This window comes from Globicephala melas, chromosome X (genome assembly GCF_963455315.2).
Source record: "Globicephala melas chromosome X, mGloMel1.2, whole genome shotgun sequence".
Classification (NCBI taxonomy): domain Eukaryota; kingdom Metazoa; phylum Chordata; class Mammalia; order Artiodactyla; family Delphinidae; genus Globicephala; species Globicephala melas.
This window is the reverse complement of record NC_083335.1, coordinates 40,669,360-40,692,227: the sequence shown is the minus strand read 5'-3', so window position 1 is coordinate 40,692,227 and position 22,868 is coordinate 40,669,360. Positions and strand designations below refer to the sequence as shown.

The 22,868-nt window shown below is 40.7% G+C and overlaps 2 protein-coding genes across 2 annotated transcripts; both read left to right on the top strand.

Moving 5' to 3' along the window:
- Window positions 1–1,020: 1,020 nt before the first annotated feature.
- LOC115849863 (protein BEX1) lies at window positions 1,021–2,627 on the top strand. The gene is made up of 3 exons (XM_030851488.2): window positions 1,021–1,178; window positions 1,577–1,654; window positions 1,988–2,627. The coding sequence occupies exon 3, from the start codon at window positions 1,993–1,995 to the stop codon at window positions 2,377–2,379; it is 387 nt and encodes a 128-aa protein (XP_030707348.1). The 5' UTR covers window positions 1,021–1,178; window positions 1,577–1,654; window positions 1,988–1,992; the 3' UTR covers window positions 2,380–2,627.
- Window positions 2,628–4,646: 2,019 nt separating this feature from the next.
- On the top strand, window positions 4,647–20,528 carry LOC115849866 (transcription elongation factor A protein-like 5). The gene is given in 3 exon segments (XM_030851490.2): window positions 4,647–4,865; window positions 18,197–18,763; window positions 18,765–20,528. Coding segments are annotated over 2 exon segments (570 nt in total). The 5' UTR covers window positions 4,647–4,865; window positions 18,197–18,223; the 3' UTR covers window positions 18,795–20,528.
- Window positions 20,529–22,868: the final 2,340 nt, after the last annotated feature.

Below are 22,868 nucleotides of genomic sequence, written 5' to 3'. Positions count from 1 at the left end.
CTTTCAGCAGTCTTTTGTAGTTTTCAATGTATAAGTTTTCTACATGTTTTCTTAAATTTATCCCTAAGTATTTCACATTTTTGGAACCTATCATACATTTCATACACACACACAAAATTTCAATTTCCAATGGTTCATTGCTAGCATACAGGAACACAACTGAGTTTTTGTATATCTATCCATAACTACAACCCTGCTAAATTAAATTCTTACTTCTACAGTAGGTTTATTGTAGATCCCTTAGGAGTCTATCAATACATGATCATGCGATTTGCAAATAGGCATACTTATTGCCTTTTGAATCAGAAATTTGTGAAGGAGTTTCTGTTGTTGTTTTAGTTCTGAAAAACAAACAAGGCTCTGCTGTACTACACACTTATTGGCTCACCTCATGGAAGGGCCTCATGTATCTAGAGGCCACTCACAAGAGGAGCCATCAGCTGCCTTGTCCTTTTCCAAATTCTAAAAACGTAGCTGCCTGTAGAGTCTATATTTATATAATGACTTCGCAGAAGAGACAGGTGGTTGGTCTTTTTTCCAACTTTAACGCTGTTTTTCAAATAAAAACGATTTAATTCCTTTTTTAAAAGTATACTGACTTTTTTGTCTAAAATAAAAGGAACAAAACAGAGAGGTATAAAGAATTTTTAAAAATCCTCTCTCCTGGGGTCTTTTCCAGACACATTTCTTCTATGCATTTTAGTGGAGGGAAAAGGGAGAGATTGGTAGCAGAAAGCACAGCAGGTGGAAGGAGGCGTGTCCTGGGAGCAGAGGAGGGCAAAAGCAAGTCTCCAGAAGAGCACTGGTAATGGCCAACGGCCCCCCGCCCCCCGGGAAGATACTGCCCTTCCGTGGCCGTTAGAGAAAGGCCCAGGAACACACAAAGAAAGGAGAGCGTCGGGGCCCAAGCCGGTGTTCGGACAAGTGACATGGGGGGCAGGGGGAGGTGAGCACCACCGGTTCTGCGCGACCCCGTGGGGCAGAAGGGGGCGGCGCGAAGGCGTGGCGTCCCGCGGTGACGGAGGGCGCACGTGACCGGCCCGCGCCAACTCGCGCTTGCCCTGCTCTAGTGTTAGACTCGGCCGTTGCTCGCTACCTTCTCGGTCCCTGCTCCCGGTGGCCCTGAGGGACTGCGGGCCGAGGTCGGCCCCCAAGGGTAGGAGGCGCGGGGGCAGCAGGTAAGGAACCCGGAGGGGGGTCCCCAGAGGTGGCGTGAGCAAGCGGACACGGCCTGTGGACCCCTCCCCGGGGATCCGGTTGCCCCGGGGCGGAGTCCGCAGCCCCCATGCCCCCTGCGGCCTGGCGTTTGGCCACAGAAAACGGTAGGCCTTCTCTGGGGGCGGGCTGCGCGGCCCTGAAGCGACTGCCTGCTTCTCGCAACACAGCGAGCTTTTCCGACACCCCCGCCCCGCCCCCTTTCTTCTCGGGGTAGAAAATGGTGGTCGGCGCGGAGGCGGTTGAGGATGGGAGCGGGGGACACTGGGTGGGGGTGGCCGGGGGTGGGAGATGCGGGGCTGAGAAGGGGCCGAGCGTCCGGATGCAGCAGCCCCCCTTCCCCCACCCTTACTCTCTGCAGGTCTGCGAGTCGAAGTGTTGCGGCGGCGCACTTGCAGCAAGAATCGGGAGGAGCAGGAGACCGCGAGGATAGGCCCAGGTCTGTGCGGGGGACAGTTGGGATGTGGGGGGAACGTGTGGATAGCCCTAAGACCCCCCAAATACCACCCCCTACCCTGTCCTCCATTTTGGTGCCTGCAGAGACGTGGGCATGGATAGGCAGGGAAAATGGTCGGTTTTGGGCGAGGGAGGGGGGAGAGCTTGGACTGGGGGCCCCCTAGAGGGCATAAGGAGCCTCTCAGGTGGGAAAACGAAAATTTGAAGAGCCTTTACATCCGGGGCTGGAAGTCTTGAGAGGTGCTTAGTAGGGCCTCTGTCCTCGGTGCTGATCAGTCCACCCAGAAAATAGTCTCTTCTCTCTTTTGTCTCCTAGGAGCAATGGCGTCCAAAGAGGAACAAGCAGTAAAAAATCTCTACATGGAAAATGCCAACCAGGAGAATGAAAACAAGGATGAAAAGGGGCAGGATGCTAATAAAGGAGAGCCTTTCGCCCTCCCTTTGGAAGCTGGTGAATATTGTGTACCTAGAGGAAATCGTAGGAGGTTCCGTGTTAGGCAGCCCATCCTGCAGTATAGATGGGACATGACTCAGAGGCTTGAAGAGCCACAGGCAAGGATGAGAGAAGAGAATATGGAAAGGATTGGGGAGGAGGTGAGGCAGCTGATGGAAAAGCTGAGGGAAAAGCAGTTGAGTCATAGTCTGCGGGCAGTTAGCACTGACCCCCCTCACCATGACCATCATGATGAGTTTTGCCTTATGCCTTGAATCCTGATGTTTTCCCTGAAGTTAGTAGGGAGACACACCTGCTTCCTAAACTTACATGTTTGTGACGTACCTTTGTTGTAAACCTTTTGGTGTTACTTGTTTCTTGTGGGTCTCCTATTACCAGCTTCTAACTGAATGTTGTGTTTCTGACCCAATCTGTAAGTTTGTGTCAGCAGGAGAGTTTTACCTATTGCATGGAGAGATGTTCTTTATATATTGTGACATTAATAAAGCAGTTTAAAAAAGCATTCTCTGTTTTTTCCCTTAAAATCGTATATATTTTATATCTGAATAGACAGTCTAAGGATATATAAAGTAAAATGATCTCTTTATGGTAGAATTATGAATAATTTTTATTTTCTTATCTCTATTTTCTCGCCCTTTTTATTTTTTTACCTGCATTGGACAACTCCCAAATGATGCTGATTTGAGTACTAGATCTTCCCAACGTTTTCAGTATCACATCCACAGATAATTTCTTGTGTTATTCACAGAGACAGAAAGCCATGTTCATTGTCTATCAGATTTATCCATTTAGAACTCTCAGAGGGCATCCTCATTTTCAAGATTTGAGGTCCTGGCAACCCACACATTATATCCTCCATGTACTTTTTATTTCCTTTGGCCGCGCTGCCTGGCTTGTGGGATCTTAGTTCCCAGACCAGGGATTGAACCCGGGCCATAGCAGTGAGAGCTCCAAGTCCTCACCACTGGACTGCCAGGGCACTCCCTCTATTTTCTCATTTTTCAAAACAACACATACTACTTAATGAAAGAGATTGACAACCTGATAAAGCAATGTGAGCACTTACTAAGCACTTGTCACAGAATCTTGGTTTTAGCTTACCTTGGTCTCTTATTTAGAAGTGTAAACCTAATAATGATGAGACATACCTCTTTAAAAATCATTATGTTTATCAGCAAGATGAAGATAATAATCACCTCCCAGGGCTTTTGTGTGCACTTGAGGCAATAAGTTTGTAAGCTTTCTTTAAGCTCATTCCCAGTGGCATATGCATGACCCAACCCTTTAGATATTACCTTCAGCTATTTGGGGAAGTTCCCAAAGCCAGGTCTTCCCTATACTCACAAACAAGTCCAATAGGCTAAGGGGTAGGTAAGTCCATTCCTCTGTTGTGCCCCATTCTCACCATCTCCACAGGTTGTTGATGTTCAGGAATCCTTAAGGTGAGAAAGTCCCACTATGTCTCTGGAATTCCCAATGAATTGAATCTTCACTCTGTTTTATAAACTGGATAAATCCCCTCTCCCCGTTTAGCTTCATGGAAAGACCTTGCCTGTCTGGGTCTTTCTTAGGTGTAGTTCTTTCCCAAGAAACCTCCATAATTCATGAGACTATACAATGTGTGAGGGAACAGCTCACTTAAAATTTGAGACAGTGCCTCCTCACACCACCCCCGTGAAACCTATGAATGTGAAAAGTTATCCTATATTGAGTTGGTTGCCAGGAGATCATGTCAGTGAATTCAGTGGATACCCAAATGTGGACACCTTTATGAGAAGATTGGAGGACTCTTGGGTTTAAGTGTTCCAGTAGAACTTGGGAAAAAAAGTTGCCTTGCAGTGTGCTAAGTAGGTGAAATACATATTATGCATATTATTTCTTTTGTGGAAATAAACTTAGAATTCTAGAACAGAAGTTGGCAAACCACAGGCCATGAGCCAAATCTGGCCTACTGCTTATTTTTTTGGCCAATGAGCTAAGAATAAATTTTATGTTTTTTAATGGTTGAAAAAAATCAAGAATATTTTGTGACATGTAGAAATCATATGAAATTCAAATTTTGGTGTCCATAAAGTTTAATTGGAATACAGACATGTTTATTAATTTACATATTATCTATGGCTGGTTTTGGCCTACAGTGGCAGAATTGAATAGTTGTGAAAGAAATGGTATGGCCCACCTGTAAAGCCTACATGTTTATTATCTGGCCCTAACAGAAAAAGTTTGGTAACCCTGCTCTAGAATATAACATCACAATAGCACTTAGGAAACCAAAGGGAAAAGTGGCTAGGCAGGTGAAAATGACATGTAACACAGCAAACCACAGACATCATGAATCAGATGCCTAATCAATTTCAAAGCCCTCCTTCCTCCAGGTGCTTGAGACACAAGGTATTACATTCATGTGAGACAAGTTTATAGAGAGAAAGGCTAAAGTTGAAAAGACAGGAAAATTGATGAACTGAGAAGCTTATGCCCTACCAAACTTCTCACTCTTTTTCTTATTTTATTTTTTAGCCACGCCATGCGGGATCTTAATTCCTGACTGGGGATCAAACCTGCGCCCCCTGCAGTGGAAGTGCAGAGTCTCAACCACTGGACTGCCAGGGAAGTCTCCCAGACTTACCGCTCTTGATTACCAATATTTGCACCAGCTTCTATGGAAAACAGAAGCATTCTGGCTTTCTTGGCCTAAGGATATTCAGCATTTCCTTCATGAAAAGAAATTGGAAGCTCATATGTGAGTGAATCCATGGTATACCTTGATAGGTTAGACATGCATATGCCCAGAAAAATGTACATCTCTTCGTATATAGGTAGATTCAAGGTGCCCTGTCAACCTCAGAGAATGATGAGTTTAGGATTCTAGTCTCTGGACAGAATGCTTTCTGCTAACCAGCTTCCCTTGGCTCTTAACAGAGTGTTTGGATCTGAAAGGGCATCTAAGGGAGGAGTATGTGAGTGGTCAGGCTCCATGTAAAATGCTTGGGCAAGAAACAACCAGCAGAAAGTGAGCAAAAGACAATAAAGGAGCAGGGCATGAAGTTCCTTTGAGGAGAACAGCTATATCTAAGGTCTGGCTGCATTTGCCTGTTGACATCATTTCTATGTGTTGAGCCTCCTTTTCTCCCCCACAGTGGCCATTCTCCACAAAAGGGATAGACCAATTCTTCCCATAAATGCCTAAAAAATCTAGCAAAGAGAAGGCAGTGAGATTAGAGAGTGTTCCCTTTGTTATCAAAGAAAAACGGTGTTCAAGAAAGTTTTGAGATGTAGATATGGACTGGGTCATTGGAGTTTTAGCACATCATACATATCTAGTAGATATCTGATGAATGAAAAACTGAGTAAGTATAGATTTAGTGATATTCAGAAAATGATAAGGATACATGTTTGAATCCTTATGTATTTCTAACAAAATTGAAATAATAATGCAGATAATATAACAGTTGAATACAAATAATTACTGAATTTTTTTCTTTAAAAATACAAATCTATTGAAGGAAATTCAGAAAATAAACTTAAGGGCCACCTTGTGACCAAAGAAAGCAATGCAGTTTGAATTTTCTAGCCAGAGGAAGAGTGCACAGACACTGGACTCTTCCAGGGAGTTGAGATACATAGGAAATGCACTTTGATTAGAAGTGAAATAAAGCCTTCAAAATTAACCATCACGTGAGACATCAAGCCACATTTATGCTTCAAATGAAAATAGAGTAACAGGGACTGGATTTACTTCCCTAACTAAAACAACTAAAATCTGGACAAAATATATAAAAGAACAATTTTCAGTTGCTGAACATCAGACAGTCGAGGGAAAAGTTCTCTGAGAGAGGGGAAACAACATGAGCCTTCGGATTGCCCCCAACTGTGTATTGTAGAATTTATAACATGTGGGAGTAAAATGTATGTCAATAGTAGCACAAAGGCCAGGAGATAGGGAATGGAAGTACACAATTTTAAAGTTCTTATTCTATACCTTAATATCACTTGAAGGTAGGTTCTGAAATGTTAAAAATGTATATTACCAACATATGAGATAAAATGGAATCTTAAGAATACTCAATCAAAAAAATGTTGGAGGGAAAAGAGAACAAAGAACAGATGAGACAAATGTAAACAAATAGCAAGATACCTGATTAAAACCCAAACATGTCAATACTAATAATCACATTAATGTAAATGGTCTAAAGACCTCAATTATAAAGCAGAGATTGTCAGATTGTATAGAAAAGCAAGACACAAATATATACTGCCTATAAGAACCTTAATTTAAATTTAAAGATACAAACTGATTACAAGTAAAAGAATAGAAAAAGATGAACAATCTTAACACTAGTCAGAGCAAAGCTTGAGTGGCTATATTGATATCAGTTACAATAAATTTCAGAGAAAAGAATAATACCAGGGAAATTATGGTCATAGAATGTCATTACATCATTTTAAGTGGTGAGTTTGTCAAGAGGACAAAACAATCATAAACATTCATATATCACAGTGCTTCAAAATACATGAAGCCAAAATTGATAGAACTACAAGGATAAACAGACAAATCCACAATTACAGTCACCTTCTCTAAAATATTGATAGAATAAGTAGACAGAAAATCAGCAAGTACAACACTATGAACCAATTCACCTAGTTGACAATTGTAGAACTTGCCACCAACAACAATAGAACATTTGTTTCACATGCACGTGGAGTATTTACCAAGATTGTCCATATTCAGGACCATAAAATAAGCCTCAATAATGTTAACAGGATTCAAATCATAAAATGTATGCTATTTTGAGCACAATAGAGTTAAACGAGGAGCTAATGAGAGAAAGATCTCTGAAAAATCCCCAAATATTTAAATTAACATGAAATAATACAGATGTAAATAACTCAAAGAAGAAATCAAAAGGGAAATTATATTTTGAACTGAGTGAAAATGAAAACAACATATAATAATCTGTGGGATGTGGCAAAAGTAGCACTCAGGAAATTTTATAGTATAAACATTTATATTAGAATAGAAGAAAGGCCTATAGTTGTTAAGTAAATGGAAATTTCATTTAAAACACTTCCTCTGAAGAAAACTATAGGTCGAGATGGCTTTACTGGTAATTCTACTAAACATTTAAGGATGACATAACACCAATTATATGCCAAATCCTTAGAAAACTAAAGAGGACGGAATACTTCCCAACTCATCCTACGAGGGTAGAATTACCCAGATAACTAACCAGACAATTATATTACAAGGAAAGATAACTACAAACCAATCTCCTTCATGGACATATATGCAAAAATTCTTAACAAAACTTTAGTAAAATCTAATTCAATTATATATAAAAATTACAGTACACCATCATCAAGTAAGGTTTATCCCAAGGATTCAAGGCAAGGTTAAAATTTGAAAATCATAATTCACCATATTGACATAAAAGAGAAAAAAACATATCATCTCAAGGGAGAATGAAAAAAACATTTGCTAAAATTTTAAAAATCTCTTATTAAAATACTCAGCAACCAGGTATAGAAGAGACCTTCCTCAACCTGATACAATACATCTATGAAAAACCTACATATTGACGTGTGCCTAAAGGCTAAATGTTTTCCCCCTAAGATAAGAAACAAGGCAAAAATGGACACTTTCACAAATTAGATTCAACACTGTATTAGAAGTTTTAGCCAGTACAGTAAGATAAGAAAGAGAAATAAAAGTCATACAGATTACAAAGGAAAAAAATAGAAAAATCTTTATTCATAGAAAACATGATAGTCCATGTAGAAAATCCTATGTAATATACAAAAACTGCTAGAGCTAATAAGTGAGTTTAGAAAGGTTGCAGGATAAAAGATCAGTATACAAATTTAGCTGTATTTCTAGTTTTCTGAGACTGCTGTTAACAAATAACCATAAACTTGGTGACTTTAAAAAAACTGAGAAATTTATTCTCTCACAGTTCAGTACACCAGAAGTCCAAATCAAAGTGACAGTAATGCTAAGTTCTCTCTGAAGGCTCTAGGGAAAAATGCTTCCTTACCTTTTCCAGCTCTGGTGGCCCTAGGCATTCCTCAGCTTGTGGCCCATCCTAATTCAGTATGCTCTGATCTCAATTCTCAATTAACCATGTCTGCAAAGACCCTATTTTCAAATAAGGTCAAATTCTGAAGTGCTGGGTGAACATGAATTTTAAGGAAAAATATTCAGCTCTCTGCAAGTAATGAACAGCCAGAATAAAATTTAAAACATGTCATTTACAGTAACATCAGAAATATGAATTATTTAGGGATAAATTTGACAAAAGATGTGTAAGATTTGTACATTGAAAGCTATAAAACATTCATGACATAAATTAAATCACAGCAGTTTTTAATAGAAACTGACAATCTGATTCTGAAATTTACATTAAAAAATCCAAAGGACTGAGAATAGTCCAAACAATTTTGAGAAGAGAAACATTTTGGAAAACTTTCACTACCTTATTGCAAGAGTTATAATAATGGTGCCATAATCAAAACAGTGTGGTATCAGCATAAATATAGACAAATTGATCAATGGAACAGAACAGTCAAGAAATAGATTCACACATATATGCTTTTCACAAAGATTCCAAGGCAATTTGATGGTGGAATAGACACTCTTTTTGATAATTGGTGTTGGAACAACTAGTTCCAATTGAACCTTTATTAGTGATCGTGATCATGATCACCATCATCATCATCATAATTAGAATAACTTTATCTCACATCGTATAAAAAGTTGAGTGAAACTGTGTCAAAGACCTAAATGTAAGGTAAAACATAAAATTTCTAGGAAAAAAAATAGGAGAAACTCTTAGGGACTTTGAGTTTGTAAAAAATTTGAAATTAGAATTCAAAAAAACAAACTCTAACAGAAAACAAATCAATATGTTGGACCTCATCAAAATGTATCCTTTCTCGTCAAAAGACATTTTGATTCTCAGAGATGGATAGAGACAGAGTGTTAGAAATCCTAAGACCTCTCTCTACAACAATAAATAAGGACACAGGCTAAGAGAGTACAAGTGTCTTGCCATACATCTGAGAAGCTGTAGGACCATAGCCAGACCTGAGCTGGATTCAACTTTATTAAACAGCAAAAATCTGACCTGCAGGCTTCCAGTTCTGGATAAGGTAGAGCCACACCATCCCTTCCACACCTTTCATCTTACAACTGAAAAACCAAAGACATATCACAACAAAAAGCATAGGAAAACACTGGAAGATAGAAAGATGAAGATGGACTGCCCAGAGATCTTGGGTTCCAAAGGAACTCAATAAAAGTTTATTAAACTTTGACCAATGGGTCAAAGAAGAAATCACAAGAGAACTTAGAAAATATCTGAGACAAATGAAAATGACACATCATACCAAAATTTATGGGAGGCAGTGAAAGCAGAGTTTAGAGGGAAACTTATAGCTACGAACACTTACATTAAAAAAGAAAAAAGATCTCACACGAAAAGCTGACTTTACATATCAAGGAAGTAGAAAAAGAACAGCAAATTAAACCTAAAGCTATTAAAAGGAATGAAATAATAAAGATTAGAGCAGAGACAAATAGAATAGATAATAGAAAAGCTATAGAGAAAGAAAATGAAACCAAGAGTTAGTTCTTCAAAAAGTTCAACAAAATTGAAAAATCTTTAGCTAGGTTGAGTAGGGAAAAAAAGAATATCTATGTACCTAAAATTAACTTACAGAGGGGACATTACTACTAGTTTTACAGATATAAAAAAGATTAAAAGAGAGGACTATGAACAATTGTATGTCAACAAATTGGATAACCCGGATGAAACAGACTAATTCCTAGAAACACACAACCTACCAGGACTGAATACTGAAGAAATATAAAATGTGAGCAGAACAGTAATGAGTAAGGAGATTGAATCAATAATCAAAAAGTTCTCAACAAAGAAAAGCCCAAGACAGGATGGTGTCACTCGTAAATTATACCAAATATTTAAAGAAGAACTAACACCAGTCTTTTTCAAATGCTTCCAAAAAATTTGGAACACTTCATAACTCATTCTGTCAAGCCAGCTGCATCTTAATACTAAATCCAGACAAAGACACTACAAGAAATGAAAACTAGACTAATATCCCATATGAATATTAATTCCAAAGTACTAGCAAATGTAATTCAGCAGTGCATTATAAGGATTATACACCACGACCAAGTGGGCTTTATTCCTGGATGTAAGTATTGTTCAACATATTAAAATATAGTAATGTAATAAACCATATTAAGAGAAGGAAGGAAAAAATACATGATTATCTCAATTGTTGCAGGAAAAACATTTGACAAAATTCAACACTCTTTCATGATAAAAACACTCAGCAAACTAAGAATAGAAGGAAACTACCTCAACATAATAAATGCTTTCTATGAAAAGCCCACAACTAACACCACACTTAGTGGTGAAAAATTGAAAGCTTTTCCTTTGAGATCAGAAATGAGAGAAGGAGGTCACCTTCATCACTTCTACTCAATATAGTACTGGAAGGCATAGCCCAAGCAATTAGGTGAGAAAAAAATCCATACTGTATTGGAAAGGAAGAAGTAAATATCTCTGTTCACAGATGACATGATCCTATAGGTTGAAAACCCTAAAGAGTCCTCAATAAAACTGTTAGAACTAAGAAATGAATTCAGCAAAGTTGCAGATAAATCAATGCATAAAAATTGGTTGTGTTTCTATACAACAACTGGGAACAATCTGAAAAGGAAATTAAGGGAATAATTTTTTTACGATAGCATCAAAAAGAATAAAATATTTCAGTATAAATTTAAGCAAGGGTGAAAAGCACTTTTACACTGAAAAATGCAAAACACAAATAAACGAGAAGACATCTTATGTTTGTGGAATTGAAGACAGTATTGTTAAGATGTCAATACTAGTCAAAACAATTTACAGGATTCAGTGCAACCCCTATCAAAATCCCAACGATGTTTTACTCAGGTACAGGAAAATCTATTTTAAAATTCATATGAGGACATCCCTGGTGGTGCGGTGGTTAAGAGTCTGCCCGCCGATGCAGGGAACACGGGTTCGATCCCTGGTCCAGGAAGATCCCACATGCCGCAGAGCAGCTAAGCCCATGCGCCAAACTACTGAGCCTGTGCTCTTGAGCCTGCGAGCCACAATTACTGAGCCCACGTGCCACAACTACTGAAGCCCGCACGCCTAGAGCCCGTGCTCCACAACAAGAGAAGCCACCGCAATGAGAAGCCAGAGCACCACAACAAAGAGTAGCCCCTGCTCTCTGCAACTAGAGAAAACCCGAGTGCAGCAACAAAGACCCAACGCAGCCAAAAATAAATTTGAAAAAATTCATATGGAATCTCAAGGGACCCTAAATAGCCAAAACAACCTTGAAATTGAAGAACAAATTTGGAGGACTCACACTTCCTGATTACAAAACTTACCATAAAGCTACAGTAATCAAACGGGGTAGTTCTGGCATAAAGACACATATAGACCAATGGAATAGAATAGAGTGCCCCAAAATAACTCTCACATATAAGTCAAGTGAATTTTGACAAGAATGCCAAGATCATTCAATGAGGAAAGACTTCACGCCAGTCACTAAGACTAGAGTCCCAGCAATGCCTATATGCTATCTTTCCTAAGGCACTGACAAATTGGACACAATAAATTTATTGCTTTTCTCCCTTTGATTTTAGTGATTTTATTACATGTCCTGAGTTCATAATTTACTTAGCCAATGACCCTGGTTTATGTTTTACTCTCTGCCAAAAGGTGTACATCTCTATATTCTTATGCCTAAAGGGAAATCTTATAGAGGTTACTACAGTACTATTAATGCCATTATAAAAATTAATGGAGATTATTGCTTTCCTCAGGGGGCAACTACCTCCTAGACCACTCCTCAACCACCTGGGAAGAGGACCTCCCACTCTCTAGCACTTAATCCTACTCCCCGACTCCAACTTCCCACCACTACCTCCTGTCTTACGTCTCTGACCATGAACACAACTACCCCTTCTCCTTGGCTATAAATACCACTAACTTTTTCTATATGTTTTACTAAACTATCAGTTCGTACACTCCAACAACATAACTACTGGACTTGTTACCAAGATCTTTTTGTCATAAAATATATAATTCATATTTATAACACTTTTCAAGTCTACCAAAAATATTGTTAGAGACCCTGAAAACTTCAGATCTGTTTTCTTGGCTATCACCATATAAATAGGGAATTTGGTTATGGCTGGCCTACAAAGACTCCTCATTCTTCTATTTGTTTTCCTTCTCTTTTTTTTTTGTTTTGTTTTGTTTTTTGCGGTACGCAGGCCCCTCACCGATGTGGCCTCTCCCGTTGCGGAGCACAGGCTCTGGATGCGCAGGCCCAGCGGCCATGGCCCACGGGCCCAGCCGCTCCGCGGCATGTGGGATCCTCCTGGACCGGGGCACGAACCCGTGTCCCCCACATCGGCAGGCGGACTCCCAACCGCTGCACCACCAGGGAAGCCCCTGTTTTCCTTCTCTTAATTCTCACAATAAAATGTTTTCTATGCTGTTTAGGGCAACTTATTCCCTACTCTCTGTAAATATCCCCTACTATTTGGGCCACTCAAATATCCCAAATAATTGAACTTAAAACAGATGTCAAGACATCAAGGGGGTAAATTGTAATATATTTTTTTGTAAAAATGCCTTTTATTCATTTGCGTGACAGTGTGTTGTGCACTGCCATCAAAAGAATCTTTAAATCTTATAAAGCCATAAAGAAAAATGAACTCACACCATATTAAAAAAATTAACTCAAAATGGACCCAAGACCTAAATATATGAGCCAAAACTTTAAAACTCTTAGAAGAAAACAAAGTGATAAATCTTCATGTCCTTGGATTTGGCAATGGATTCTTAGATATGACATTAAAAGCATGAACAACAAAAGAAAAACAGATACATTGCACTTCATAAAAATTTAAAAGTTTTGCGAATCACAAGACAGTATCAAGAAAGTGAAGACAATCCACATCATGGGAGAAAATATTTGGAAATCATATATTTGATAAGTATCCAGAATATATGAAGAATTCCTACAATTCAACAACAAAAAGCCCAATTAAAAATGGGCAAAGGAGTTGAATATATATTGCTCTAAAGAAGATATATAAATATCCAATAAACACATGATAAGATGCTCAATATCATTAGTCATTAGGAAAATGAAAATCAAAGACACTTCTCACCGACTAGGATTATAAAAATTAAAAATGGAAATTAACAATTGCTTTGGAGAATGTGGAGAAATTGGAACCCTCCTCATACATTGCTGGTAGGAATGCAAAATGTTGCAGCCACTGTGGAAAACAGTTTGGCAGTTCCCCAAATAGTTAGATATAGAATTACCATATGACCCAGCAATTCCATTCCTAGGCATATACCCAGGAGAAATAAAAACATACATCCACATAAAAACTTATACACAAATGTTTAAGGCAACACTATTCACAATAGCCAAAAGGTGGAAACAACCCAGATATCCATCAATGTTTGTATGGATAAACAAAATATGATATAGACATACAATGAAATATTATTCAGCCATAAAAAGGAATGAAATACTGTACATGCTACAATGTGAATGAACCTTGAAAACATTATGCTAAGTGAAAGAAGCCAGGCACAAATGGTCAAATATTGAATGATTCCATTTATATGAAATATCCAAAGTAGATAATTCCATAGAGGCAGAAGGTAGATTAGTTGTTGCTAGGTACTAGGGGAAGAGGAGAATTGGGAGTGACTGCTTAATGGGTATGGAGTTGATGAAAATGTTTTGGAACTAGATAGAGGTGATAGATTCACAACATCATGAATGTACTATATGCCACTGAGTTGTACACTTTAAAATGGCTAATTGTTCTGTTAATTTCTCCTAAGAAATAGACATAGTCCTATTTGAGAAAAAGATGTATATGAAAATATATTTTCTAGGCCAGTTGACCTTCTCCCTTTTTTTTATATTACCCCTTTGAGCATCTAATGAGAGTAACGGATCCTATCCTAGGCAAATGTACACACCCAGTAAAAATGTGTATACCCTACCACCCCACACACGCGCACATTATTTTGAACATAACTCCAGGGGTTTCTTTAGTTAAGAATGCCTGAACCCAAGGAGTAAGTGCTCTCCCTCTAACATAGCTCAGCTGCTATTTGTCTCTTCTCCTTCCTGTCTCATTCCCAAGTAGCTCCTTCTTCTTCTGTCTTTTCTCTACCTCATAGCTTCTGCTTCTTCATGATGTCAACCTGATCATGTATCAGGGTTTCTGAGGCTCCTAGGGTACAGCTCTTCTTTTCATAAGTCTACATACTCTACTACCTTCTAAGCACATGCTACCTTGCACATTATTTCAGGTGGTCCACAGACTTCCTCAGCTGAAAACACCTGGTCTAGGTCAATCAGTAATGGTCAGTCTGTCAGAGTTCCTTAGACACTGGTCTAAATCTGGCTGAGAGAGCACCAGGGTGGGCGTGGACTTGCAGGCAGCAACTCTTCAGCGTGGCTAGGCTCCTCCTAGGTGCCCTGGAGGTAAAGATAATAGAGTTGAAAGACCCAGCAGGCTGCATCTCCTTAGTTAGGTGGTAAGCAGTAGACAGGGTCAAGGAAGTTTCCACCTGGGCACTGGGAATAAGGGTAGACAGCAAGCAGGTCTGGAGGCTCTCCCCCCAGCAATCACTTCTACAGGCTTTATGGAAACCCTCTGCTGCAGGGGTCTAGAAGGGATCTGTTTTGGTTTCCAGTTGTCAGAACAGCATTCCCAACTCTGCTGGAGTTGCATAATCTCTGTGGGAATTTGGGGGAGGGAGGGAAGGAGCCAAAAGCATTTATTGAAGTCACCACCTTGGTCACCTCTCCATGTATATTTTTGGGTAAGCAACAGTCAGGTGCCTGAATGCAAAGGATGAGAGGCTCTGAAAGGTGAGAAGGGGTCGGGACAGCATATTCCTCCTCTCTTGATAGGGCAGGGAAGATCAGAGCATGTCGGCACCCCTCAGATCCTCAGCTGCCTTGCAGCACAGCTAAACCTCTGAATGAAAATAGCCATGGGCCAAATTTTCAAGACTGATATTGTGTTAGCCATCATGTTCCAGCAAGTGCACTTAACACTCAGCTATTGTTTGGGAACATTAAATACACGTATTTTCGGTAGAACATGACAGAACCAGCTATTTATGAAAACTTAAAGAATTCTTTTGTAAGTAGACAATCAAATCTATTTTCTAGTAAAAATTAATACTAGGAACTTACGTTGCTCTCACAATTTGGGGATGTTGGGTTTTTCCTCTACCTTAAACATGTTCTTTTTCCCAAATGAAAATAGCTTTATTTAACTTTTTGCTTATAAAAGTAACACACGGTGAGGGAAATAAGTTAAATAAAACTGAAAAAAAATTATTTAGAAGAAAATAAAATCCCTATTTCAACTACCTGCTTCCCTACCTACCAATGCACCCTGTACCTCTTATGTGAAGGTCTGGAAGACAGGAGTGAGCACCAGTGTCAGAGTGGAGAAGTAGATGGAGGGGGTGGGTGCTTTGAGATCAAACGAGAGAAAGAAAGAAATTCCACAGAGATGGATCAGTGGGGCCAGTAGCCCTGGGAGAAGACGCAGCCCCTGATAAGACAGAAGAACAAATACATACCACAGGAAGAAGGGGCCCCATTTGACCTCTGGGATTAGCCACGACCAAAATGAGTGACAGGGCCTCAAGAGGTCAGGGGAGGATACTGAAGAAGGGTGAGGTGGGAGGGGGCCAGTGAAGGGAAGAAGGGGGCTGACTCCTGAGGCACTTCCTGCAGGAAGGAGAACTAGGGACCCGAGCCCACTGGTGATGTTTCCTTCATGTGATTGGGAGCCAACGCGTGCAGAAGTCCCTCTCTTTCAGGTATCAGCTCCCTATTTCCGTGGAGGAAGATAGATTTCAGACTGAGGGACCAAGGGGACAACTGCCCTATAGCCCCGCAAGGTCGCAGGTCGGTACTAGCCAGAGTGGGGAAGGGGACACCTGAGGTAGGGGTAGTAACAGATAGAGGCTACACAGGATCCGGTCTGCTTTCCAGATGCCACCCTCCCTTATTTATTTTGGCGCAGAAAATTGTGTGAGTGTTGGGTGAGAGGTCTGGGTACCATCTCTTATTTCCCTGGATAAGTACTGGCTTATGGCAGCAAGAAATGTGAGAAGGAGGCATCTCCCTGAGATGGTCACAAATTCACTGCCTCCTGCGAACACCTGGGGTGGGGGTGGCAGAGGGCAAAGACCAGAGCAGGTCCAGGACTAGATTCTCTCTACCCCTTCCCTGATGCCCATCCATTTGGTGCAAGAGATGGAGGGCTTGGTGGGAGGAGATGGAGAGGAGCCAGAGGATAAGAATGGGTACCAGTTGGGATCTCTTAGGAGGCAGGTTATCAGGGGACATCTGACAGAGGGAAAAGGCTAGCGGAGGGGGATGGAGGGGAAATGGCCTGATCCTTCCAGGGTGGAGGGAGGAGGGCAACGCCTGTGAACCCAGGATGGGGAGGGCAGACCCCCTTGCAAAGGGGCCAGGCCTGCTCTTCTCCACCTTCGTCCTTTTTGCGGGGGGGGGGGATGTGGGGGGAGGGGGATGAGGGGGAGGGGAGCGGGAGAGATGCTACAGAGGAGGTGGACTGAAGTTCAGTCTGGAGACCAGCTCCCTATAGGGCAGGAGTGACTCCTGAACTAGGGAGAGTTGAGAGGAGGTAACATGGACCAAAATTTTTAATGAGTTTGGAAATAATTTGTCTCTTGCATTGCAGGAAAATGTGGTCTTTCTGTGTATGTGGAAAGGGAAGGGGTGGCAGGAATGCTCTGGACATTTCTGCTGTGCTCCCTGACTCTACCATTACCGTTTTCAGAATGAGTGATGGGCTCGTTCTATCTGGGTGCCCTGGGGTGAGGGTTTGGAAGGTAGAGACCTGAGCAAAACTGGATATGCCTTCTGAACATCACTGTCCTGAACATCACAAGGAAAAGTGAGATAGAAATTTGGAAGGAAGATTGGGAAACATAGAAACACTTTGGAAATAATCTCTCTCTGACATTTCTCAGTGGTTAAAAAAAAAAGGAGGCTGTTAGGGAGGAGCTGTAGAGGGGGATCAGAGAAGCAAGGGAAAGGGCAAGGGTATGGCAGGAGCTGGGAAAGTACTGACAGCTAGAGTCGGAAAAGAATCAGTGTCCTCATTGCCACTCATTCACTTCTCAATCCCTCATTCACCATCTGTCTCCTGTCTCTCTACAGGTCTTCGGGTCTGTAGTTGTAGGCACCAACCCAGACAAGGAAAGGAAAGACCTGCAGTATCAGTGCAGGTCAACGGAAGAGGGCAACTGCCCCAGGACCCCTGGGAGTAGGAGTGACTAAAGCCTGAGCAGTAGTTGGGGAGTTTACTACCTGCCACCCCTCCTCCAAGCCTCCCTATTCCAGTCTCAGAATACATGGCCTCTGTCAGGACCCTAAGGGAACCTGGTGCTTTATGGCTGGTGAAGACAGTGGGGAGAACAAGGAAGTGAGAGTTGGCAGGTGTGGCATCTGTGAAGTCCTTGAAGATAACAGAGTATCTCTAATATCTGAGAACTGGCCATTGTCTGGTTATATCTGCAGTTCTACAAGTCTTACAACTGTAGACAAGGGGAAAAAGAAACTGGCCAGGTTTCTTGTGGGTCAGTCTAAGTTGGGACCACCCAGTTAAAATTGTTACCGGCATAGCCAAGGCCAGAGAAAAGTTTAGGGACAAATCTGCTCTTATACACTTGTCAGCACAGCCCACTTAAATGTAGGGAAAAGCACCTGTGGAAGTGTCTGCAAGGTGGGCTCATGTTAGCATGTGTGCCAACCTTGTATACACTGGGAAAGAAAGGAGAAAATGTATGGGCGGGAGTGCACCCCGCCCATAGGGGTAGGCCATGAAGATCTTAAATCACAGAGGCAAATACTTACCAGAACCTGTATTTCACCACCTAAGTCCTCAGTCTCCTTTGTCTCCGTTTTGTCTCCTAGGACAGGCAAAGGAGGGCAAATCTCAACATGGAGAAGGTCTACAGAGAAAATGAAGGAAAGCCAGAAAATGAAGGAAACCCAGACAATGAGGGAAAGTCAAAAGATGCAGTAGATACAGAAGATGAAGGAAAGTCAGATGAGGAAGAAAAGCCAGAAGTGGAGGGGAAGACAGAACACGAGGGAGAGCTCCAGAATGAGGGACGGCCAGAAGACCAGGGACAACCAGAAGATGAGAGGAAGAGAGAAAAGCAGGACAAGTCCGAAGCTGAGGGAAAACCACACGGTGAGGGCAAGCTGGAATCCCAGGCAAAGCCAGAGAGTCAGCCGCGGGCTGCCGAAAAGCACACCGATGAAGACTACGTGCCCCGGAAAGCAAAAAGAAAAACGGACAGGGGAACGGACGATTCCCCCAAGGACTATCAGAACAACTTACAGGAAAGGCATCTGGGCAGTGAGGAGATGATGACAGAATGTGCAGCTATGTCAAGGGCTCAGGAAGAGCTAAGGAAAAGACAGAAAATGGGTGGTTTTCATTGGATGCAAAGAGATGTACAGGATCCATTCACCCCAAGGGGCCAACGGGGTGTCAGGGGAATGAGGGGCAGAGGTAGGAGCCAGAGGCGCTTACATGATATCCCATATCTTTAATGCCTTTGGCCTTCAATTCTGACTCCTCTGATGAGAATATCGCTGACCCTGCTTTCCCTGGCAGGCATTTGCCAGGCTATGTGCTTTAACCTTAAGCTGATTCTTTGCTTTAGGTGTCAGTCTCGTTACCAGCAGCCTTTTGATCCAACTACAGTGCTCTCTGTGTTTCAGTAGGGGATTTTCACCCACGTGCATGGAGGAGATGTTCATGGTACACTGTAAAATAACAATAAAGAAAAACACCAGTTTTCAGAACCACATATACAGCATCCATCCGTTTTTGAAAAAATAAAACAAAAAAGTTATACAATACATCCATGTACAGGGAAAACTGAAACTGAGTAGACCAAAAGCAAAATAATGGTTTTCTCTGGGTGCTGGTGGTAGAGATTATCCTTTCACCTGTACTTTTCCCCCTAAAATACACAGATTACTTTTGTCATAAAATAAATAATAAAGTATTTGAAACATAGGAAAATACCAAGCAATCAAAATAACTGCTCAGTGAGTTTATGAAGGTAGTGGAGACACTTAAAATTCCTGTTGTCAGGATGTGAAATGATGCGTAAAACACATTATCTCTGGGACTCACAGCTGGAGGAATCAACCTGGCAGTTATTACAGAACCACTGACGTAGGGAACAGTCTTCTCATCAGTGAATTGGGGATAAAGCTTGCCTTCCAGGGCTGTGGAGAAGATCAGATGAGATGCTGAGTGTGTGAACTGTGTTAGGATGGTTCCTACCCTTTCCCCTGCACTAGCAGGACCAGAACCCCATCAAATGTTTGGGAGAGGGCTGAGGGAGCTCTCACGTGTGTCCATAAATAAATCCAGACAGCTGAAAGGTGGGTGTCACTCTCCCCCAGGTAATGCTGTATCTGAAGGACACTCTCCCTCTTCTCATGTGTCCTGTACTCTCCTTAGGGCCCCACTGCTGCTGGTGAGCTGAAGTCCTCAAGGTAACAAAGCCCCTTTGATTTCCCTGGAGTCTCTAGTGAGTTACACCCCACTATGTTCCCTACTGAACTATGGAGAAGGTCCCCCTTCTCACGTTATAGTTTTATTAACTATAAAACTATAGTTGACATGAAATGTGGGAAACGCTTTGTAAAATCTTGATTAATGCATTTTCAGGCATTATAATTAGCCCACTAGACTTGCCCTATTCAAAGCAAAGAATTTATCTTATTCATTTTGGTACCTACAACACATGACAGAAGCTTAAAAATCAATACATTAATTATTGAGTCAGAAGGCCTCAATTCTTGGCCCAGTTCTGTCCCTGAATACATAATCTTGAGCACATAATTTCATTCTTTAGCAATTGAAACTTGCCACTCCAAAAGGAACACAGCAAGAGAGGGATTATACCACAATCCATTGTTAAATAATTTTAACATTGGATATAGTAGTGTTTCTCAAAGTTTGCTAGCTACTAGCAGACCATCTGCATCGAAAACACCTACCTTGTTGAAAATGCAGAATCCTGGCTCCCGCCTCAGATCCAATGTATCAGAATCTCTTTTGACTTTTCCTCAAAATGTCTCTGTGTATATAAGTCCATGCCAATCCCTCACTTCGTCCCAGTTTACCCTTCCCCCTCCCTGTGTCCTCAAGTCCATTCTCTTCGTCTGTGTCTTTATTCCTGTCCTGCCCCTAGGTTCTTCAGAACCTTTTTTTTTTTTTTTTAGATTCCATATATATGTGTTAGCATACGGTATTTTAGATAGCTAGTGGGAAGCAGCCGCATAGCACAGGGAGATCAGCTTGGTGCTTTGTGACCACCTACAAGGGTGGGATAGGGAGGGTGGGAGGGAGACACAAGAGGGAGGAGATATGGGGATATATGTATAGGTATAGCTGATTCACTTTGTTATACAGCAGAAACTAACACACCATTGTAAAGCAATTATACTCTAATAAAGATGTTAAAATATGTCTCTGTGTAGGTGTCCTTTGTTTTTAGCTCATTTTTATTTTTATGGATATATGTATAAAATTAAAAAACCCAATAGTGTAAGAGAATATATTATTAAAAACTGCAGTCTGCCTCATCATTCCACATTCTCACTGTCCAGAAGCAACTACCATAAATGTTTTTGGTTTCTTCTGGTATTTACCTCCGTATTTCAGAAGAATATGCTTATGCTGCTATTTCTTTCTCTTTTATAAAATTAATTAAATTAATTTATTTATGGCTGCGTTGGGTCTTTGTTGCTGCGCGTGGGCTTTCTCTAGTTGTGGCGCACGGGCTTCTCATTGTGGTGGCTTCTCTTGTTGTGGAGCACGGGCTCCAGACATGTGGGCTTCAGTCGTTGCGGCGTGTGGGCTCAGTAGTTGTGGCTTGTGGGCTTAGTTGCTCCGCGGCATGTGGGATCTTCCCGGTCCAGGGCTCGAACCCGTTTCCCCTGCATTGGCAGGCGGATTCTTAACCACTGCGCCACCAGGGAAGTCCTGATATTTCTTTTTTTAACGCCTTTATTGAAATATAATTCACATATCACAACATTCACTCTTTTCTTCATAAAAATTCACCCTCTTAAAGTGCACAATTCAGTGGTTTTCAGTATATTAACAGAGTTCTGAAACCATCGCCATTATTCAGTTACAGGACATTTTTATTGCCCTAAAAAGAAACCTCATACCCGTTAGCACATAATGGTGCTCCCATTCCCTCCTCTCCCCGGCAACTGGCAAACACTGATCTGCTTTCTGTCTCTATGGATTTGCCTATTCTAGACATTTCATAGAAATGGAATCATATAGTACATGGCCTCTGTTGTCTAGTTTCTTTCATGTAGCATAATGTTTTCAAGGTCCATCCACGTCCATATCAGTACTGAACATTCGTGTACATTTTCTTTTGTCTTTTAAAATAAACTATTGAAAATTCAAAATATAAAATTTTCAAGTACAGAAATGATGGTTCTGCCTTAGTTTATTATGTAGATAACCTCAGACCATGCTGATTATTATGTCCAAAGTTGCTTTTAACTTCATTTGAATGCTTTGATTCATTTTATGAAGAGGTACTGTAATATATTTGTTTTGTTTCTGATTTATAAAAAACACAGGTATGTAGTATTTGATACACTAGTTAATCATTTCTGCTGGAAGAAGCAAAGGTAATTTCTTTCCATTTTTTCTTTTTTTAATTAAAATTTTTACCAGTTTTGTTGAGACATAATTGACATACATCACTGTATACATTTAAGGTATACAGCATAATGGCTTGAGTTACATATATTGTGAAGTGATTACTACAATAATTTTAGTTAACACCCATTATCTCATATAAGTACAATAAAAAGAAAAGAAAAACATTTTTCTCCTTGTGATGAGAACTCAAGATTTACTCTCTTAACAAATTTCATATATATCATACAGCAGTGTTAACTTCTTGCATGTAAATATGTTTTCAATTTTCTTGAGTATATACCTAGGAGTGGAATTGCTGGTTCATGTGGTAACTCTAACTTTTTGAGGACCTGCCAAACTGTTTCCAAAGCAACTGTGCCATATGACAATCCTATCAGCAGTGTACGAGAGCTCCGATTTCTCCACATTCTCACCAACGCTTGTCATTGTCTGTATCTTTTCTTATAGCCATCCCAGTGGGTATGAAGTGGAATCCCACTGTGGCCTTGATTTGCATTTGCTTGATGGCTAATGATGCTGAGCATGTTTTCATGTGCTTATTGGCCATTTGTATATCTTCTTTGGGGAAATGTGTATTCAAGTCCTTTACCCATTTTTAAATTAGGTTGATTGTCTTTTTATTGTTGAGCTGTAACAGTTCTTTGTTTATTCTGGATACAAGTTCCTTATCAGACATATGACTTAACAACTGCTATTCCTCGACTTGTTTAGTTATTACCTATAGACTTTCTGATATGACACTTGAGTAGTACTCTCTTACCATCATAATCACCACTATCATAATCACTTGCCTCTCAATATAGTTTTCCCACATATAAAGTGTATTTTAACAAGAATTCCAGTGATTCTGTTGCTTAACTCTGA

What these genes read in the sequence shown, in the direction of transcription:
- LOC115849863 (XM_030851488.2), top strand. Translation starts at nt 1,993, where the DNA reads ATGGCGTCCAAAGAGGAACAAGCAGTAAAAAATCTCTACATGGAAAAT.